This window comes from Trichophyton rubrum (genome assembly GCF_000151425.1).
Source record: "Trichophyton rubrum CBS 118892 genomic scaffold supercont2.7, whole genome shotgun sequence".
Classification (NCBI taxonomy): domain Eukaryota; kingdom Fungi; phylum Ascomycota; class Eurotiomycetes; order Onygenales; family Arthrodermataceae; genus Trichophyton; species Trichophyton rubrum.
In genome coordinates this window covers 935,488-951,106 of record NW_003456422.1, presented here as the reverse complement: position 1 = coordinate 951,106, position 15,619 = coordinate 935,488, and the positions used below count along the sequence as shown (strand labels likewise).

The 15,619-nt window shown below is 47.2% G+C and overlaps 5 protein-coding genes across 5 annotated transcripts in view; 1 reads left to right on the top strand and 4 right to left on the bottom strand.

Annotated features, from left to right (window-relative positions):
* Positions 1-390: 390 nt before the first annotated feature.
* On the bottom strand, positions 391-3,107 carry TERG_12399 (uncharacterized protein; the record flags this gene model as incomplete). Its single annotated transcript, XM_047751361.1, has 2 exons — positions 391-2,005; positions 2,068-3,107. The coding sequence occupies 2 exons, from the start codon at positions 3,105-3,107 to the stop codon at positions 391-393; spliced, it is 2,655 nt and encodes an 884-aa protein (XP_047606874.1).
* Positions 3,108-3,207: 100 nt separating this feature from the next.
* Positions 3,208-3,429, bottom strand: TERG_12398 (uncharacterized protein; the record flags this gene model as incomplete). The annotated part of the gene is made up of 1 exon (XM_047751360.1): positions 3,208-3,429. The coding sequence occupies one exon, from the start codon at positions 3,427-3,429 to the stop codon at positions 3,208-3,210; it is 222 nt and encodes a 73-aa protein (XP_047606873.1).
* Positions 3,430-4,899: 1,470 nt separating this feature from the next.
* TERG_06333 (uncharacterized protein) lies at positions 4,900-7,838 on the bottom strand (the record flags this gene model as incomplete). Its single annotated transcript, XM_003233292.2, has 5 exons — positions 4,900-5,397; positions 5,453-5,558; positions 5,618-5,750; positions 5,805-5,936; positions 6,008-7,838. 5 exons carry the CDS (start codon positions 7,836-7,838, stop codon positions 4,900-4,902), a joined length of 2,700 nt encoding a protein of 899 aa, XP_003233340.2.
* Positions 7,839-8,732: 894 nt separating this feature from the next.
* TERG_06332 (AGC/AKT protein kinase) lies at positions 8,733-10,630 on the bottom strand (the record flags this gene model as incomplete). Its single annotated transcript, XM_003233291.1, has 3 exons — positions 8,733-8,933; positions 8,994-10,552; positions 10,609-10,630. 3 exons carry the CDS (start codon positions 10,628-10,630, stop codon positions 8,733-8,735), a joined length of 1,782 nt encoding a protein of 593 aa, XP_003233339.1.
* Positions 10,631-13,568: 2,938 nt separating this feature from the next.
* TERG_06331 (uncharacterized protein) overlaps positions 13,569-15,619 on the top strand; it is a gene marked incomplete at its 3' end in the record, with an annotated part of 3,067 nt that continues 1,016 nt past the window's right edge. Inside the window, exon 1 of the mRNA XM_047748596.1 lies at positions 13,569-15,391. Coding sequence (XP_047604581.1) covers positions 14,532-15,391 — 860 coding nt within the window. The 5' untranslated portion in view covers positions 13,569-14,531. The remainder of the gene's footprint in view (positions 15,392-15,619) is intronic.

The following is a 15,619-nucleotide window of genomic DNA, read 5'->3' as shown; positions in this document are numbered from 1 at the left end:
CAGTCTCACGCCAGTAACTTAATGGATAAAATATTTAAGCGACATACCCACCTTTATCAAGAACTCCTAGTTATGCTGTAGACAACAGACATAATCCAGCCAGCTAAACCATGCTGGTGATTAGGCATGGTAGTACTGAAGAGTACCTGCAGAATGCCCTAAGTGTAATGTAAAGAGAGAAGTAAAGATTAGCGAATACGCTATAAGCAGGGGGAGTGAGTTATAAAGCAAATGCATAAAGGTAAAAATAGGGGTATAGATGCTGAAAATCAAGTTTAGGGTATATGTTGTGTATATATATATATATATATTTATATATTCAAAAAGCTATTTATGCGACAGCGGATAAGTCATAAGACGCCCTCGTCAAATGGAGATCATCACCAACGATTAGTAGAACATGTCTCCTTGCTCAGAATATTCTCCATCACCCCGCTGAGGCATGTAATTTGCGATATTTGGGTGGGTGGGGTTGGTTTGAGATGCGAGGAATTCCGTATTATAGGTCCCAGCGGAAGTGATTGGATGGGAGAGTCCAAGAGCCGCGGCAGTTGGGGGGAGTCCTTCGATATGCATGGGTTGCTGGGCATGGGTTGTGTAAGCATCAGTGGCCTCTATTGGGGGAATAGAGTTGCTGCCTGAGGTTGGGTAGTCCATGGTGTTACCAGGGCCTTCATTTGGAGTACCCCAGCTACTAGACCAATTGTCCATGCCTATAGCGAGGGCGTTCTGGTCCTTCAGCCACCAGTTTTGGCTGGCTTGGACTAGCTTGTCAGAGTCTATAAACGTTGGAGATTGAGGAAGACCCATAGCGATATCATTACCAAGGCTTGGGGTAGTGTTCATGGGAGGTTGCGGCACTGTTGGTAATTTCTGTTTGGCTGAATATTCGTTATTCTTGGAGGGCATTTCATGTTCTGCAGGGCGTTGCTCTGTGGAAACAGACGATTGAAGTTGGGTAACATCTTCTTGAGGAATCTGAACTGGCGCGGAATATGTAGAAGTGTGGGATGTGGCTTGAGTATTCATCACCGCAGACACCGTTGATGATTTGGCGGGTTCATGTGTTGGGGTATGCATTGGTTGTTCTGATGCCTGAACGCGGTCATGTGGTTTCGGTGATGCTCCCGATGATGAAGGCGATTGCATCTGTTCCCAAGAGCTGGTGGACCCGAATCTGGCCCGAGATCGCTCGATTACAGATAACGCTTCCTCCGGAAGTTCGACTTTCCACCTCTTTGATAGCAGATCCAGGATCCGTAGAGTTCTTCGTGCACAGAGCCAACTTTCGGCAATTTCTTCCAAATGCTTCAGGCCATGTGCGATGTCCCGCCTGGCGGACTTATCGGGTAGGTTAAGGAGATGAATTGTGCATGCCGAATGGGCGATGTATACAGCGATGTTGCAAATCTGACGTAACCCGTACGTACGTTTGTATAGACGTAACAATTTTGAGATAACAGAGGCTCCTTGGGTACATAATTTCCTAGGAGAAACATGCGCTGGCAATGGGGAAGTGGACTTGGTATATTTCAAAAATGGACGGTAAAGGTGTATAAATAGTAATTGGAAGAACATACTATTGAAACCGTTAGTAAATAGATAGGGAGAAATTTCTTGACGTTGGTGGATAACATACTGCATCAGAAGGACCTGGGGTAATTGGCCATCTTTTGGTTCCATTTCCGGAGGAAGTGCTTTACGCCATGCCTCCAAACGAGTGTGCAGCTGGGTCAACCGCCTCAGCTCTTCTTGCTTAGCAATCTGCTTTGGCGGTCCCGTATTATAAAATGCAGCTAGCAGGTCATTACTGATCTCACAAAGTTTGGAAATTTGCAGGGCTACGGCTCTTGTCCTTGAGGGTTGGCTGTAGTCGTCTGAAATGCCGGAATCCGTATATGGTGACCAGATTTCCGAGTCTTCCTTAGGGAATACATCAAATTTTGGGACTGTGATATGGGGTCCACACAGTTGGGGCTGGCGACCAAGGTAGTTAGACCAGCATCTGCTTATGTTAGTGTATGCTCTCCCATAAAAGAGGAAAACAGAAGCTTAGAAAAGACGTACTTATCAAACAAGAAACAGCCCCAGAATGTAACCCTACGGGCATCGATATCCTCTGCTGTAAGGTTATAAGAACCCATGCCAGCTGAATCCACATTTAGCCCAAGATCATAAGCCATACGAAAGCTCATTCCACTATAAACCCATCCAGAGCCCTCTCGGCCACATCCAGCCTCTCTGACTGACATGAGGGCAAGAGCTTGGACCGTACATAGTTTTGCTTTCGTATGCTCATCATTCTCCAGAATTAACCGTTTTGCTTCCTTGAAAAAGTGGTCTCCGGCGGTGGACGAGTCGTTCGGGTCCTCTCGAGAGGCTGGCCAGGCACTGAAATGGCATCCCAGTGCTAGCATTGCATTGACAAGCAATGCAGAACAATACTGGCTGGGACGGCCTGCTATGAAGTCACGGTAAAACAGCTCCTTGGACAGGGTTGTGAAATAGGCATAATGCCAGGTGAAATACATGGTGAGAAGATGCCGGATAAGCTCCTTGTTTTCCGTTACAGTAGTCCACGAGTTGACGCTGTCCTTCAAATCTGGTTTGGCTTCAGGAGATTCTGCTTCCGAGTATAGTTCATCATCTTCCGAGAGCTCAGGCAGGAATATCAGGTTTGATGTCCCCCCCACATACTTCACAGCACCATCAAGCCTTAGTTCACTTATCTTGCCAATAAGTTCTGACTCAAATTGGGGAACATCACTGAAGGGGGATTCTGCTCCAGTAGACGTGCCTTTATTATCGCTTGCTGCAGGACCCAGCTGCTTTTGCCGTTTCAATATAGATTCAGCAACCACTTCGAGGTCTTCTGCAGCGCGTATCTGCCGCACGAGATCGGGAACATCTTCTTCATCGTATGTTAGGATCGCCTGCACCAACGTCTGTAGGGTGGTGTTGCGGTTCCTAAGGTTGTCGATGTCTTGTTTGTATACTCCTTTGCGCCGGTGGTCCGAATTTGGGTCATATACGCCTTTAGTTATTTGAAAGACGTCATTAACTGCAACTAGATAACCAAGTAGCCCCGTGAAGGAGAATGCGTACATGGAGTATGGTAGACAGAAGAGCAAGCAGCACAGCTGGGGGTGTTTCCATCACACTATAAACGACCGAAAGACAGAGCGCAGGTCAGTAAATATATTGAATTCATCTTGATGCGATGATAGGTAGACAGACCTTTGATTTCCGCTTGCGACACGCGATACACGCAGTCGATACGCATCGTCTCTTGACCGGAGGAGTGCTATCATCTTTATCCTTCTTCTCCTTGCCCTTTCCCTTCCCTCGCTTCGTCTTCGCTGCCTGATACGGCTGAGATTGCAATGCTGACGTTTCTGCAGCCCCCTCTGCAACAGTATCTTCCGCCATGTGAAAGTAACAGTATGAATGAAGCCGTATCCAGGCGGATGAACGGTGGAGAGGTTGAAAAACGAAACCGAAGGGGATACAGCTCTCGAAGAGGGAGGGTTTGAAGGAAGAGGAGGGCCTTTTTCTATACAGCAATGTCAAGCCACGGCGCGTGAGGGATGAAGAACATAGTTAAACACAGTCAACTTTTTGTCCGGAACAGTTCGACTACAAGCGGCCACCGTCAATGTCAGCATTTATTCAAGGCAGAGAGGTAGCGGGTGGAGGGCGTCTAGCAGTTTAAAGAGCAGAGCAGCAGACTATAGTCACAAGACGGGAGTCTTCTTCTGGCTTCTTATGTATGTCAAATTAGCACCCCTGGCTCAGAAACTCACATTCAGTCCGAGTCTCCCAGCAATTGGCTACCAGAGACGAGGCCAAGCGAAAAGCAAAGCCTGCCAGTCTGTCATTAATGGCACACTAGAGGGGGGTGAGGAAGAGGAGAGAGAGAAGATGCAGAGGAGCGGTTAATTAGTCGCATGCTATAACTATCAGCGGACCTTTATATGGGGGAGCAAAGACGGACGGGTGGATTAGGGTCGATGCAAGAGCAACAACGCCACCTCGACTACTGCGGCTTCGCACGAATGAAAAAGGCCAAAGACGGGCCTTCGTTGAGCTTGCTATTATCAGATCTGAAGCACGAGTCCCTGAGCTTCCTTGGGAATAGCCCTGTGTGAGGTACCTCTACCAGGGCCAGGTTCCGCGCTTCTCCCAGACAGCGCCGGTCGATATCGAAAGGCGAACCGGCCAGGCAGTTACATGCAACTACATCACCACCTTAGACATATCCGAGGGCTGGGCGGGTTAGAAGAGGAGGACTGGCCCGTCTGCGAGGCTGTCGCGGTGAGCTAACTATCTTCCCCCTCAGCCTCCAGGTTGTCCGAGAATACGACGGTCAGGGATATGGATATAGCTCTGTGATCAAACGGTAGCCAATCATCGGGTTCATTAGTTATGGCAATTGTGCGCAGCAACGGAAGATCAGGAAGGAGTATGCAGAATGGATGCAGGGACTCTCAGTCACGGGAGAAACGTTGATATCAGATTCCTAACGCCGCACGTTGGCCACCTTAGACTGGCTTTTTCTACGAACGTGATGCTAATAGGACTGACTCTATGGAATAGTAATAGAAAGACACCCTGGTGACTGACTGAGCAGTTTTCTGTCTGTCCCCAACAAGCGTTGCTTTGGGCAATCAAGGGGACAAACTTACGAGCCCAGTGAAACATAAGTTAGTGTGTGGGAAAATAGAACTGCAGAGCACCCAAACTTCACATTAATTTCATGCTTTCCCTCATTAATCCTTTCATCGTCATAGTCTATATATTTTAGAGGTCGATTCGAAGTTTTCTGTAAAGTTAAGAAACTCATGATAACTACCGTATTCATTGGCTTATTTTGGTGCAGAAAAACCTACGTAGACTTTATTAGCAGGGCCCTGTCAGAGAGAGAGCAATGGCTGGCATGGAATACGTACGCTCTTCATCAACCAGTGTCTTTTCTTTCCAACATTCTTCAACCCACTGGACTGTCACAAAATGAGGAATGGCGCGGCGGCTTGCAAACCCTGACCTCAGAGTAGAGTAGTTTTTGGGTTTGCCGGTCTCCGGATCCCGATCTTCTGAGGGATCAACAATAACGTGGGTGATCCAATTATTCTTCTGCTGGTCCGTCACGGTGGCTCCTGTAAAAATGGTAATGTTTCGAGCCAATTGCTGACGCATCGACAACCCATCGACACAGGGCTTTCCGGGAACACTGGGCAGATGACTGCAGGGGGCAAAGAATATTGTCAGGCTTTTGAAAAGCCATCCCTCTACATAACTATGGACGGAGCCTTGATCTCCATCTACAGTAAGATCGGACATGATGTCTAGTCTTTCTTCTCTAGATATAGCTGATGTAACATCCATCTTGTGTAGGATCTAAAGGAAACTTAGTATTGCTAGGAGCTGAAGACACTCTAATGAGGATAGTTACCTCTGTAAGTTCCGCTATATTGGTGTCTCTGGCAAAGCTGTCGTCATATTTGTCGACGTTATTGCTGATTTCCTCCTTTTGATCTTCTTTAGTGAAGAACATAGGCCTGCACATGATGTTAGTAACATTCACCCCTATAAAACAGATTGATTCAAAGCAACTCACCGTGGCTCTAGAGGAAGCAGAACGCCGTCTTTCCCAGTATCGTGTTCGTTTTGGTTGATGCAATCAAAAATCCAACAAGGTCGAATAACGTTCTCAAGGCCAGACTTCTGCAATGATGCCACCTTTACGGTTCCTTGACCATATCAGCATTAATAGATAATTGAGAGATAAATAATCATTCACATACTTCTGTCTGCGATGCAATAGGTGTCTTTTACCGCGGTATTTGTTTGGTATATCTTTCCTCCGTTTGCCTTGATCAGCTGCTCCAGGTCAGCTTTGGATTTCTTCATTGGCTTCACGGACTCGGTCATGACAACTATAGGAATATTAGCAAAATTCACCTCAAGAGGCCGTATTTTTTTTTTTTTTCTTCTTTTTTTTACTCACAGAACGAAAGCCCATCAAAAATATGGGTCTTCCTCCCAACATAGGCAACATTTGCCTCGCCGGAGCCGGCAACAGTGAGTTCTTTCTTCTTACTCCTTTTGGTCTGCTTCCTGCGGGAGTTATCCACTTGAAAGTCCTTTTCTTTCTTTTCCTGCTCAGCCCCGGCCTTTAGGTCCATAAATTCCTGGACAGACAACGCACTCTGCCAGTCCTTGTCCATCCTTAGCCGTTTGAACCGAGGGAACCGAACTGTTAGGCCTAGTCGAAATTGATCACTAGGTGTAACAGCTGCTGCCTTAACGCATACAACAACTGAATCATCGGGTTTGATCCAGACATCAGGGCGTTCATGTTGTGCATCACCGCCTGCAAGTTCTATATATTCAGTAGGCGGCTTTTTTGGATTCCAGTCATGCCATTTGCCATGGGTATGGTGACGAATGTTTGCATAATCTGCTGCTGTAAATCCTCCTCCAACTTTGCAGAAGGAATAGCATTTCATCGGATTAGCCCCGTCCTCGGCATGCGTATCGTCAACCCTAAGGCCGCAGAGGTAACTTGAGATATTTCCGCCCCTTTTACCAGAGCCATAATAGCCGCCCACTACAATACAATCCAGCGATTCTCCAAATTCAGTCATGTAGTCTGGCTTTACCTTCATCCAGTCATCGTTGCGTTCGTTGAGGCGATATGGTGAGTTCGGGTTCTTCAAGACAAGTCCCTCAGAGGCCTCTGCTACTACCTTCCGAAGTAGAGGCTCAATATCACTCGCACTTTTGCCAACTTCATAGGGGTGAATTTCAAAACGCCGATGAACCGGAACTACACTCGCTTCTAGCGCTCGACGCCTGTCCCGAAGTGTATATCTCGTCAGGGGTTTACCATTGAGGTAAACGATATCAAATATCCGGAATAGGGGACGATGGCCACTTGCAGAAAATGGATTTCGTTGCTCTGCTAGGGCGGCCGTCTTAAGCGTACCAAATGGTACGGGGGCGTCTTGTTCTGGATCCCAGGTGATCATCTCTCCATCAAGGATAATGCTTCCAACTCCATCAGCAAAAGCATTCTTCAAATGTCTCGTTAGAGATCCATTATCATCATAAAACCCATTTCCATATAAATATGTATATTCTTTAGCTTTTCTTGACCAAAGTTCAAATCTCTTTCCGCCGGGTATAGAGTCGTTCGTCTCCATATGAAGCTGCATGCGCTCGCCGTCGAGCTTCTCTTCAATCCAAAACTCAGGATCATCTTCAGCCAACCTCATCCTTTCAATTATCTTTTGAAAGGAGTGCATTTGAAATTGAGCAAGCTGGGGCTGGAAGCATTGCATTAGAGTGACACGAGCTTCATCCGCTTCAAGGCGAATACTTGGTAGGTATAACTCCCAGCATACTCGACGAAGACTACTAGAAATATTGAAAAGGCTTTCCGCATCTGGATGCCATATTTCGAAGAATGTACGCTCGGTAGCACCAACTTTCATTTGCCGTAAAATGATTCTGATCAGCCACATCATCTCTTCTGGGTTCATCCGCCGATAGAATTCAGCTAGGATGGGTAGCTGCTCATCCTCCTTGGAAGCGACAGCCAAATCATCAAGCCGAGAGTTAACATCGGCTATAGACATATCACCCACCTCCGTTCTCAAGGGACGCTTGGAGATGACTTCGAAGCAGCGACCGGCAAAATCCCCTGTCATTGCGGTTGCAGCCCTTTGCCCCGGAAGTTTCCAGTTTAGAAGATTGTAACCATCTTCAGAATTTTTGTCAATCTTCATGACTTTGATTAGCAATTTGCCAATAGCCTTTTCTTTCAATCCATACATGGCACGGTCACGATCTTTCTCGGGGACAATAAGGCGGAATGCTGGGAAAAAGTCATTACCGACTTGTTGTCGCCATCGCGAGATGAAGCGTTCAATCACACTACGACGCAACTCGTGTGGTGAGAGGTTGTCACGCCCATGAGGCCCTGCCTTCCTTCGCGCCGTGGGAGGTCCTGCAGGCTTCTTTTTGAGATCGTTGAGAGGGTTAAAGAGTGATATGAACAAGTCATGAAAAGGAAGAGTTTGTCCGTGGTTACGTGGTCTATTTGGGTATCTTATTCAAGAATAAAATTAGTATCATTATAGGATCGTTAGCTCTTCGATAACATGGCTTGACGGGTATCATACTTTTCGTCAAGCTCCTTTTCCGTCTCCCTAGTGGCACCACCTGGGTTCAGCTCCATGACATATAAGGGTATCGAAGTGACCGAATATATGCGCAAATGAAGATAGAACAGACTCAATACAGCCACTCGTCTGGCTGATCGAGCCCAGAAAGAATGGGATGTTTTGGGCTTTCTTTACGCGAGATGTTGGAGTCTCGGGATTCTAGGCAGACACGAACTGCACGCCCTTGCACGTGATCTGACGTCAGAGCTAAAAATAGCACATTATCAGCGACTCTCTCGGTCAACAATGCTGAGGCAATCACCTTGATTCAACAACATTAATAGGATGAGTTAAAAGGATAACTTCAGGTACAAATGAATTGTTTGTTTTTCAGCAAAAGCCAAGAAAAAGAAAAAAAAATCAACAGTTGGTCACTAGTGCCAAAAAAGATTGATATGCTGAATGTGCTCCTGCATCTAAAATACGAAATGTCAAGATATGACCGACCAGTGCTGCCATGTCCAAGGTACAAATGAAACACCATTTAAACAGTGCAAATGAACTTTAGTCTTGCACATTGTCTATAAACGAAGGGTCTTTTATACTGCCACCCGCATCATTCAAGCCGGCAATAGGCCGGTTATAACTGAACCCAGCGAACTGGTTTTGCATTGTCTGGGAGAGAACGGGATCATCCACGAAAGAGTCCTGGGCTGGTTCAGATGTGAATTGAACATCGAAGTTTGCGGTATCAAGAGCATCAGCCTTTTGAGAAATAGTTAGGTATGATGTAGGTCAGACTAGGGGGTTAAGGGTGGAACTTACTACGTTGGGTTTAAAAGCCGGTTCATACTTTCGTTGTAGCAACTTCCTCCAGTCGATTGCATGGAAGAACGGGTGAGCTTTAATTTCAGCTGAACCGTTGGCTCCCAGTCGCTCAGAAGGTTCTCGGTTAAGAAGTTTAGTTAGGAGATCTTTTGCAGTGGCTGGAACGATATCATGGCTTGGGAAGGTGAGAGGATCAGATAGAATTTTGCGGTACATCTCGTTCGTATCTTCAGCGTAGAACGGTGGAAGACCAGTAAGCATTTCATACAATAAGACGCCTAGGGTCCACCAGTCCACAGTCTTGTTGTATCCGTGACCAGTAAGAAGCTCCGGAGCCAAATATTCTGGTGTTCCGCAGAAGGTGTGTGTCTCATCCTCGTCTTTCATCTCAAGCTTGCAGAGCCCGAAGTCACAAAGAGCAATATGGCCTTGGTAGTCCAGAAGGATGTTCTCAGGCTTCAAGTCGCGGTAGATAACGTTGAAGCCGTGCAGACATTCGAGAGCACATAGTAGCTCGGCAGTATAGAAGCGGGAACGATTAATGTCAAAACGCTGCTCCTTGGTTAGATGGTAGAATAATTCTCCTCCGTTGACAAAGGCCAGGATAAAATAGAGCTTCTCAGGGGACTGGAATGTAAATTTAAGGGGCACAATGAATGGGTTGTTTATCTGAGCAAGGACGGAACGCTCAGCAAGAGTATGTGTCACTTCCTGGCGGGATATGATCTTTGCTTTTCGGATAATCTTCATGGCGTAAATTCGATGGGTATCTTTCTTTCGAACCTGCATGACTTTACCAAAACTGCCCTTGCCTACGACCTTGAGCAATTCAAAATCGTCAACGTTCAGTTTATTCGTTTGGGTTTCAACATATTCCCAGCCGATCTGAAGCTTGCCGGTACCGTACTGCAAGTCAATCCATTCAACCTCACGGTAAGGCCCGTCGAATTGGGGGCTAATCTGAGCAACACCTAGGAAAATATCCTGGCTCCGGCCAGATCCCGGTGCAGCATTGGGGTTTCGAAGGTACATGTGCACAGTGAGCTGAGCAACACGTGAGACGTCAAACTTGTACTGAGTGCTGGAACCGGCCCAAACAGGATTCTCAGGACTGCCGTCTATGGAGTTGATGAAGACCTGAAGCTTATCAAAGTCTAGCAGTGCGTATGGCATGTATTTCCGGGATATCCTTCCGTGGTTCGTTGGGATGCCCGTGAAGCCACCTCCAGAAGTCTGTGGCCTATTAGAGCCATTACCCCGACCTACTGCAAGTGAGCTCTGTTGTGTAGAACCGGCCACGCCTCCGGTGCTGCTGTTGGTACGGTGGTGTGAAGCGAAGGCCTCTCGATACTGTTCTGGCAGGGAAAACCCACGTCCTTCGTAGAGAGTGACGACGAGAATGCCTGGTTTCGACGTATTCGTATCTGGAGCTGGTCCGCCTTCCTTGGTAGAGCTGGCACTGCTCACCGTAGGCGTTGTAGGAGCATCTTTGTCCTTACTCGAAGCTAGGGAGCTGGAGAGGTTGGAGAGGGCGCTCAGATGGGTCTCTTTCAGCTCTAAAGGGACAGCAGATTAGCATCACCAGAAAAGACCGGGGGGACTGTTCCCGTACTCTTTGTGATATTCCAGGACATCTTGCAAGCACGACTTCTCCGGGGTGTTAATTAGTTATGGGATGCTCTGGTCGCTTTTTTTCTTTTCGCTGATGTTGAAACCCCAAGATTTGCCCGTCTCCTCGCTCTGCTCGGCTCTCCAACATGTGTTTGTTTAACAGTAATCCTCCAACTCACTGCCCTTGTCGACCCCCACTTATTTAACTAAGTCAAAAGGCAAAAAGAAACAACGGAGCAAAAAAGGGGGGATGAAAGACGAGGACTTCGCGTTGGCCGCTGTTCTTTTTCTTCCCCAACGAGTTGTTCAGGAGAAGAGACGAGGAAGAGGCGTTTGGCTCAGAGATCGCCGACTAGTCGACTAGTTAGCCAGCGTTGAACTGATGGCTGTTTATTTATATCTACATTGACTGCCTGGTGTCCGCTAAAGTACTCCGTACATGTTCAAGGATCACTGGCCTCTATTTACCCTGTCCTAGACGGCCACTTGCCATCAGGCTGGTGGCAAACACACGTCGACATCGAAAGCGAATTCAACCAGATGAATACTCATGACAGTACGGGGTCAAGGTGCCTATTTGGTTGTTATCTGTTTTGCGGCGTTAACGCCTTGTCTTTAACTAGTACGGAGACGGTAGACATGGCAAAGGAAGACTGAATGAGAAGCAACTCATCATTCCTAGTCACTGTATGATACCTTTGGCTCCGACCTACCCTAAGCAACTCAACCATTGGCGCCCTGCATAGAGCATGTCAGCACTGTGCATTTCCGATGCGCCAGAGTGAGACGTACCCGGTGATGGTAGTCAAACCTCGGAGTACCTAGTCGAGGTTGCACTCCATGGCGGACCGTGGTTTCTGTTTCCCCTGATAATGACGTCTAGGTGGCTCCTGGTGTGAACACCCCATGGATCTCAACTGGCGGCCGCAAAGTGCTTTCTTCTGTCTCCGCCTTGCCACGAACTAGCCAAAAACCACATGTCTCACCCGAAGGTTCGACGGATAATACCTTATATTCGGCTCCATAAGCTTTCCCATTGTCGTTCCGTCATGGCTGTCCAACTTGATGACGGCTTCTGCCGTAGTCTTTAGTTTTCTCTGGGTTGAATTCTATAAGGCTCGATGTCAGCGTTCCCTCGGCCCTCGCAAACACATATACCTCTTTCCTTTGGATAAACGTATAGCTTCTAGAGAAAGGTGCTGCCATATCCATGAGTCCACCTCCAGCGATATGGCTAAATGTCATATGAAGGTAGCTGGTATAGAGCATCGCCCTCAGGCTCACGCTATTTGAAAAACCATCAAGGAGAAGCATGATAACCAGTTACCAAACTTCACCAGTCGTTCAAGTAAAATTTTCACAGGAAAAAAATCAAGCCAGTGCAAGCCGGTGTACAACCTCCGGATGATTCTGGCAAGACCCAGCCTCTGTCATTCGAGTAACCAGCATCTATATGGAACATATGAGGGTTATTGGATCGAGTAGCTGGTAACCTTTGTCCTATATAACATTTCACTACCAGGCTACCACTACATTATACCTCTGCCTTGTTCCTATCCCGTATTTTATCTAAGTATACCTGGGGAACGTGAGTTGCTATCTTGTATTATAGGGAGATCGGTCAAAAATGATCGATTCATACACTCGGTGGCTAGCTAATGCGTAATAGGAGTGCCTTTAATCTTACTGCCTCTCTTTATTTTCGCTCGGAATATTTCTTCCTGAAAATGATGCAGCCATGGAGCGTGGCGGGGGCAAGACTAACGGAAATTCTGGAAGTATATGGGTTACTGCTTCTAGCACTGTTAAATTGCCATGCTGACGTTTGTGGGAGACTTCACCATTAATATGTATAATATTTAGCCTCAAGTCCCTGGATAATGAAGCAAATTTAAAATATGGTCCGTTCCCTATAGTGCGAGAGATGCTCTGCGCAGAAGCCGCATGCCCAAAAACGGGGAAATGCTCCTGAGGTATGGACCTTTAGGAGAGCTGGTAACCACCTTAAGGAAAGACAAACTAGACTGGTGAGATAAAATAGACTCTTAATATCAAGAGAATTGACAACCAGGGAAGGAAATATAAAGGTATCATTCGTTCCTTTACTTCCAAGGTTAACGGTTCTCTATATACTTCGAATCTAGATGTAATAGCATGGCCATTAGACAACAAACAACTCATGGAACAGTATACTGCTGTTAAGTGTTCTTGAAATCGTGACCGTTGAATGGAGGCGAGAGGTCTGGGCTGTAGTTACATTTGCTCTTTTAGGGAATTGTTAACTTCAATCTCAACTGTCTAACAACGACATCAACCTTCGCGCCGTCAACAACTTCAGCAACTTCCTTCCAACTAGAAGAACTATCCTCAAATACGAGGCCTTCATCGACAGTTCGTATCTCAAGAAGGATTGTCAATTTCTGGTTGCAGTGTATCTGTCACATCCATTGCCCCCCCAGTTTAGACCAACCCAACGCATCGAGCTTATCAAGCCAACTAGTTAGGTTAACAGGCTGAATACCATTTGCTACTCCGTATCTTGGGTAGCATTGAAATAACAAAAAGCTACGCTGCATTAACTACTCTGTAGTCTACTGGACTGCTGACTTGTCCTGAGCAGATTGATGATACGGAGTACCATCTCACTCCATCCTTTCCAACGACATATCACTGGAATAACGTCCAGATATGAACTTCCTTGCAATGTTATGTGGAGTCATGCTTTCTTTTTCTTTTCTCCTGGTGCTAAGTTTTGAACTCTCGACGCGGGCCGCTTGCTCGTCAACTAGCGTTTCATGTCTGGGGTAACTTACTTGTTTTCTCGTTGCCCGGCAGCAGACGAGAGGAGAAGCTCTTCTTCCATGCGTATTTCCGAGAAAAGAGGTCTGCAAAGAAAGACGGGGAAATAACGGCTGCAAGTCAATAACTTAATACAGGGGGGTCGGGGAGGGGGGGAAGAGGGCCTCGAGTAGTGTCCATACTGACAAGGCAGATTGGCCAGGTGGAGGGTCCCTGGACACCAGGCTTCAGGGACGGGTCTACCGAATGGGGAGATTTCGTATATGATAATGGATACACCAAGGGTCCTTTGATAATCCATCACCGCTATTATTTGCCTGTCGGCTGCCCTCCTTGTACAGAAACGGGGAACAGTTATAATCACTATCACGATTGTCATGCTAATGGACATTTCGAAAGGATTTGATCCAACGCATTGGACTAACAAAGCTGCGCCGAAAGAGGGAAAAAAAAAAGAAACATCTACAAAGGCTGACCCGGAATTTAGTGACTTATGCTCCATACGGTAATACTTTCTTTCCTACTGTTTCTTTTCCTATTCATATGACCAGCTTACTTTTTCCGTTGACTTTCCACTCATAACTACGGAACTGGGCACATACCACGATTTGATATCATCGGCCGTTAGCTGGCAAGAATAGAGGCATTTTGCACCCTTGACCAATGAGCTTGAAGTGAGACATGGCAGCATGCATATCTGCGCCATAATGAAAGTCCCTTTTGGGGACAACTAACTCTCATCTGATAACTCCAACGTATCAACCAAAATATTTATACTTGAAGTATGTACGGCGATGTTTGGGTTCCGACTGCGGGACCATGGATGGCAGGTTGGCCAAGAGATTGATCTCTCCCCATCTACTAACTAACTTCTTCGAGTTACAAAAATGCTAGGACATGAGGCAGCAAGCGCCGTCTGATCGCCTCCGCGAATAGAGCTGTCATATCATATTTTGAGAACAGACACTTGGGAAGTCAAGAGTAAACCCGACCTGACAGCTCATTTGTTTTTTTTTTCTTTTCTCTCGTTTTGCCTCCATACTAGTGCTCATTCGCCAAATTCGGTCTCAAATTCCGACCTCTTCTTTTCCTGTCCCTTCGATTAGCCAGAGGCACCGAATTCCAATGGCTTCAAGTCCTGCGGCCGGGCATGGTTCGAATTCAAATCCTGATAATGGGGACTACAGGAAAAGGACAACGAGCACTTCCGCTGCCCTTCAAGGAGCAACTCTGGCGTTCGCATCACAAACACGCCAAAAACAGCCACGGAACAGCGGGAGCCCAGAGAGAAGGATACCGCAGCCCAGGCAGCCAGCAGGGCGAGCTGTCCATGATGGAGCTCGACGAGCAGCTCTGATTGCGGACGCCGCTGCAGCCCACAATCGGGCCAGTACTGGTACTGACGAGGGTGATGATGAACATCCTGTTTCAACAGATACCGGGGCAGCTGTGAAAGACAGGATTCAGCTCTTTGCTCATCCAACTAGTAGTGGCGGAGGTTCTACCGCAGGAAAAATTCGAGTTCCACAACTTGCCGAGTCTATGGAGACTGTAACCTCGGCCCAGAACAACGACCAAACGGCCTATAGAAAAGCCAGCATAAATGCTACCATAGTGACGCAGCCAAAAATAGGACCAGAATACAACACGCAGCGCATTGCAGCTAAACTTGCTGTGGATAGATCTGCTGCGGGCTCCAAGGCAAGATCAGGGTCCCCGTCCCGGGCCGCCACTGATGCTACGATAAGCTCACCGCGAGCCAGGGAATATCAAGAGTTTATTACACATGAGGCCCAGCGTGTCCCAAATTCGCTAGCTACCCGTGAAGAAATCGATATAAGTACTATCGGTACGATCTCGAGGAGGGACAAAGGCAATGCACCTCCAGATTCAGATGCGCCCGATGCAGGACAGCTCTCAGCTGCACAAAACATGCCAACACAGCAGAAATATGGAGCCAATACCCCCCCTCCGCTACCGAACAGGTCAGTGATGACCCAAGATCATTCATTGTCAAGAATGATGGATTCCGAACCTGACCAAGGGTCTCCTCCACCACCACCACCACCTCCTCCTCTACCACGGCGTGATAGAACCATCACTCCACCTCCAGCTCTACCCCCAAGATCCTCTACAGCTCCTCAGGGCAAGGAGAAACCGCCGCTTCCGGCACCACGACAATCGACATCGACTACATCTTCAACCATCGATAG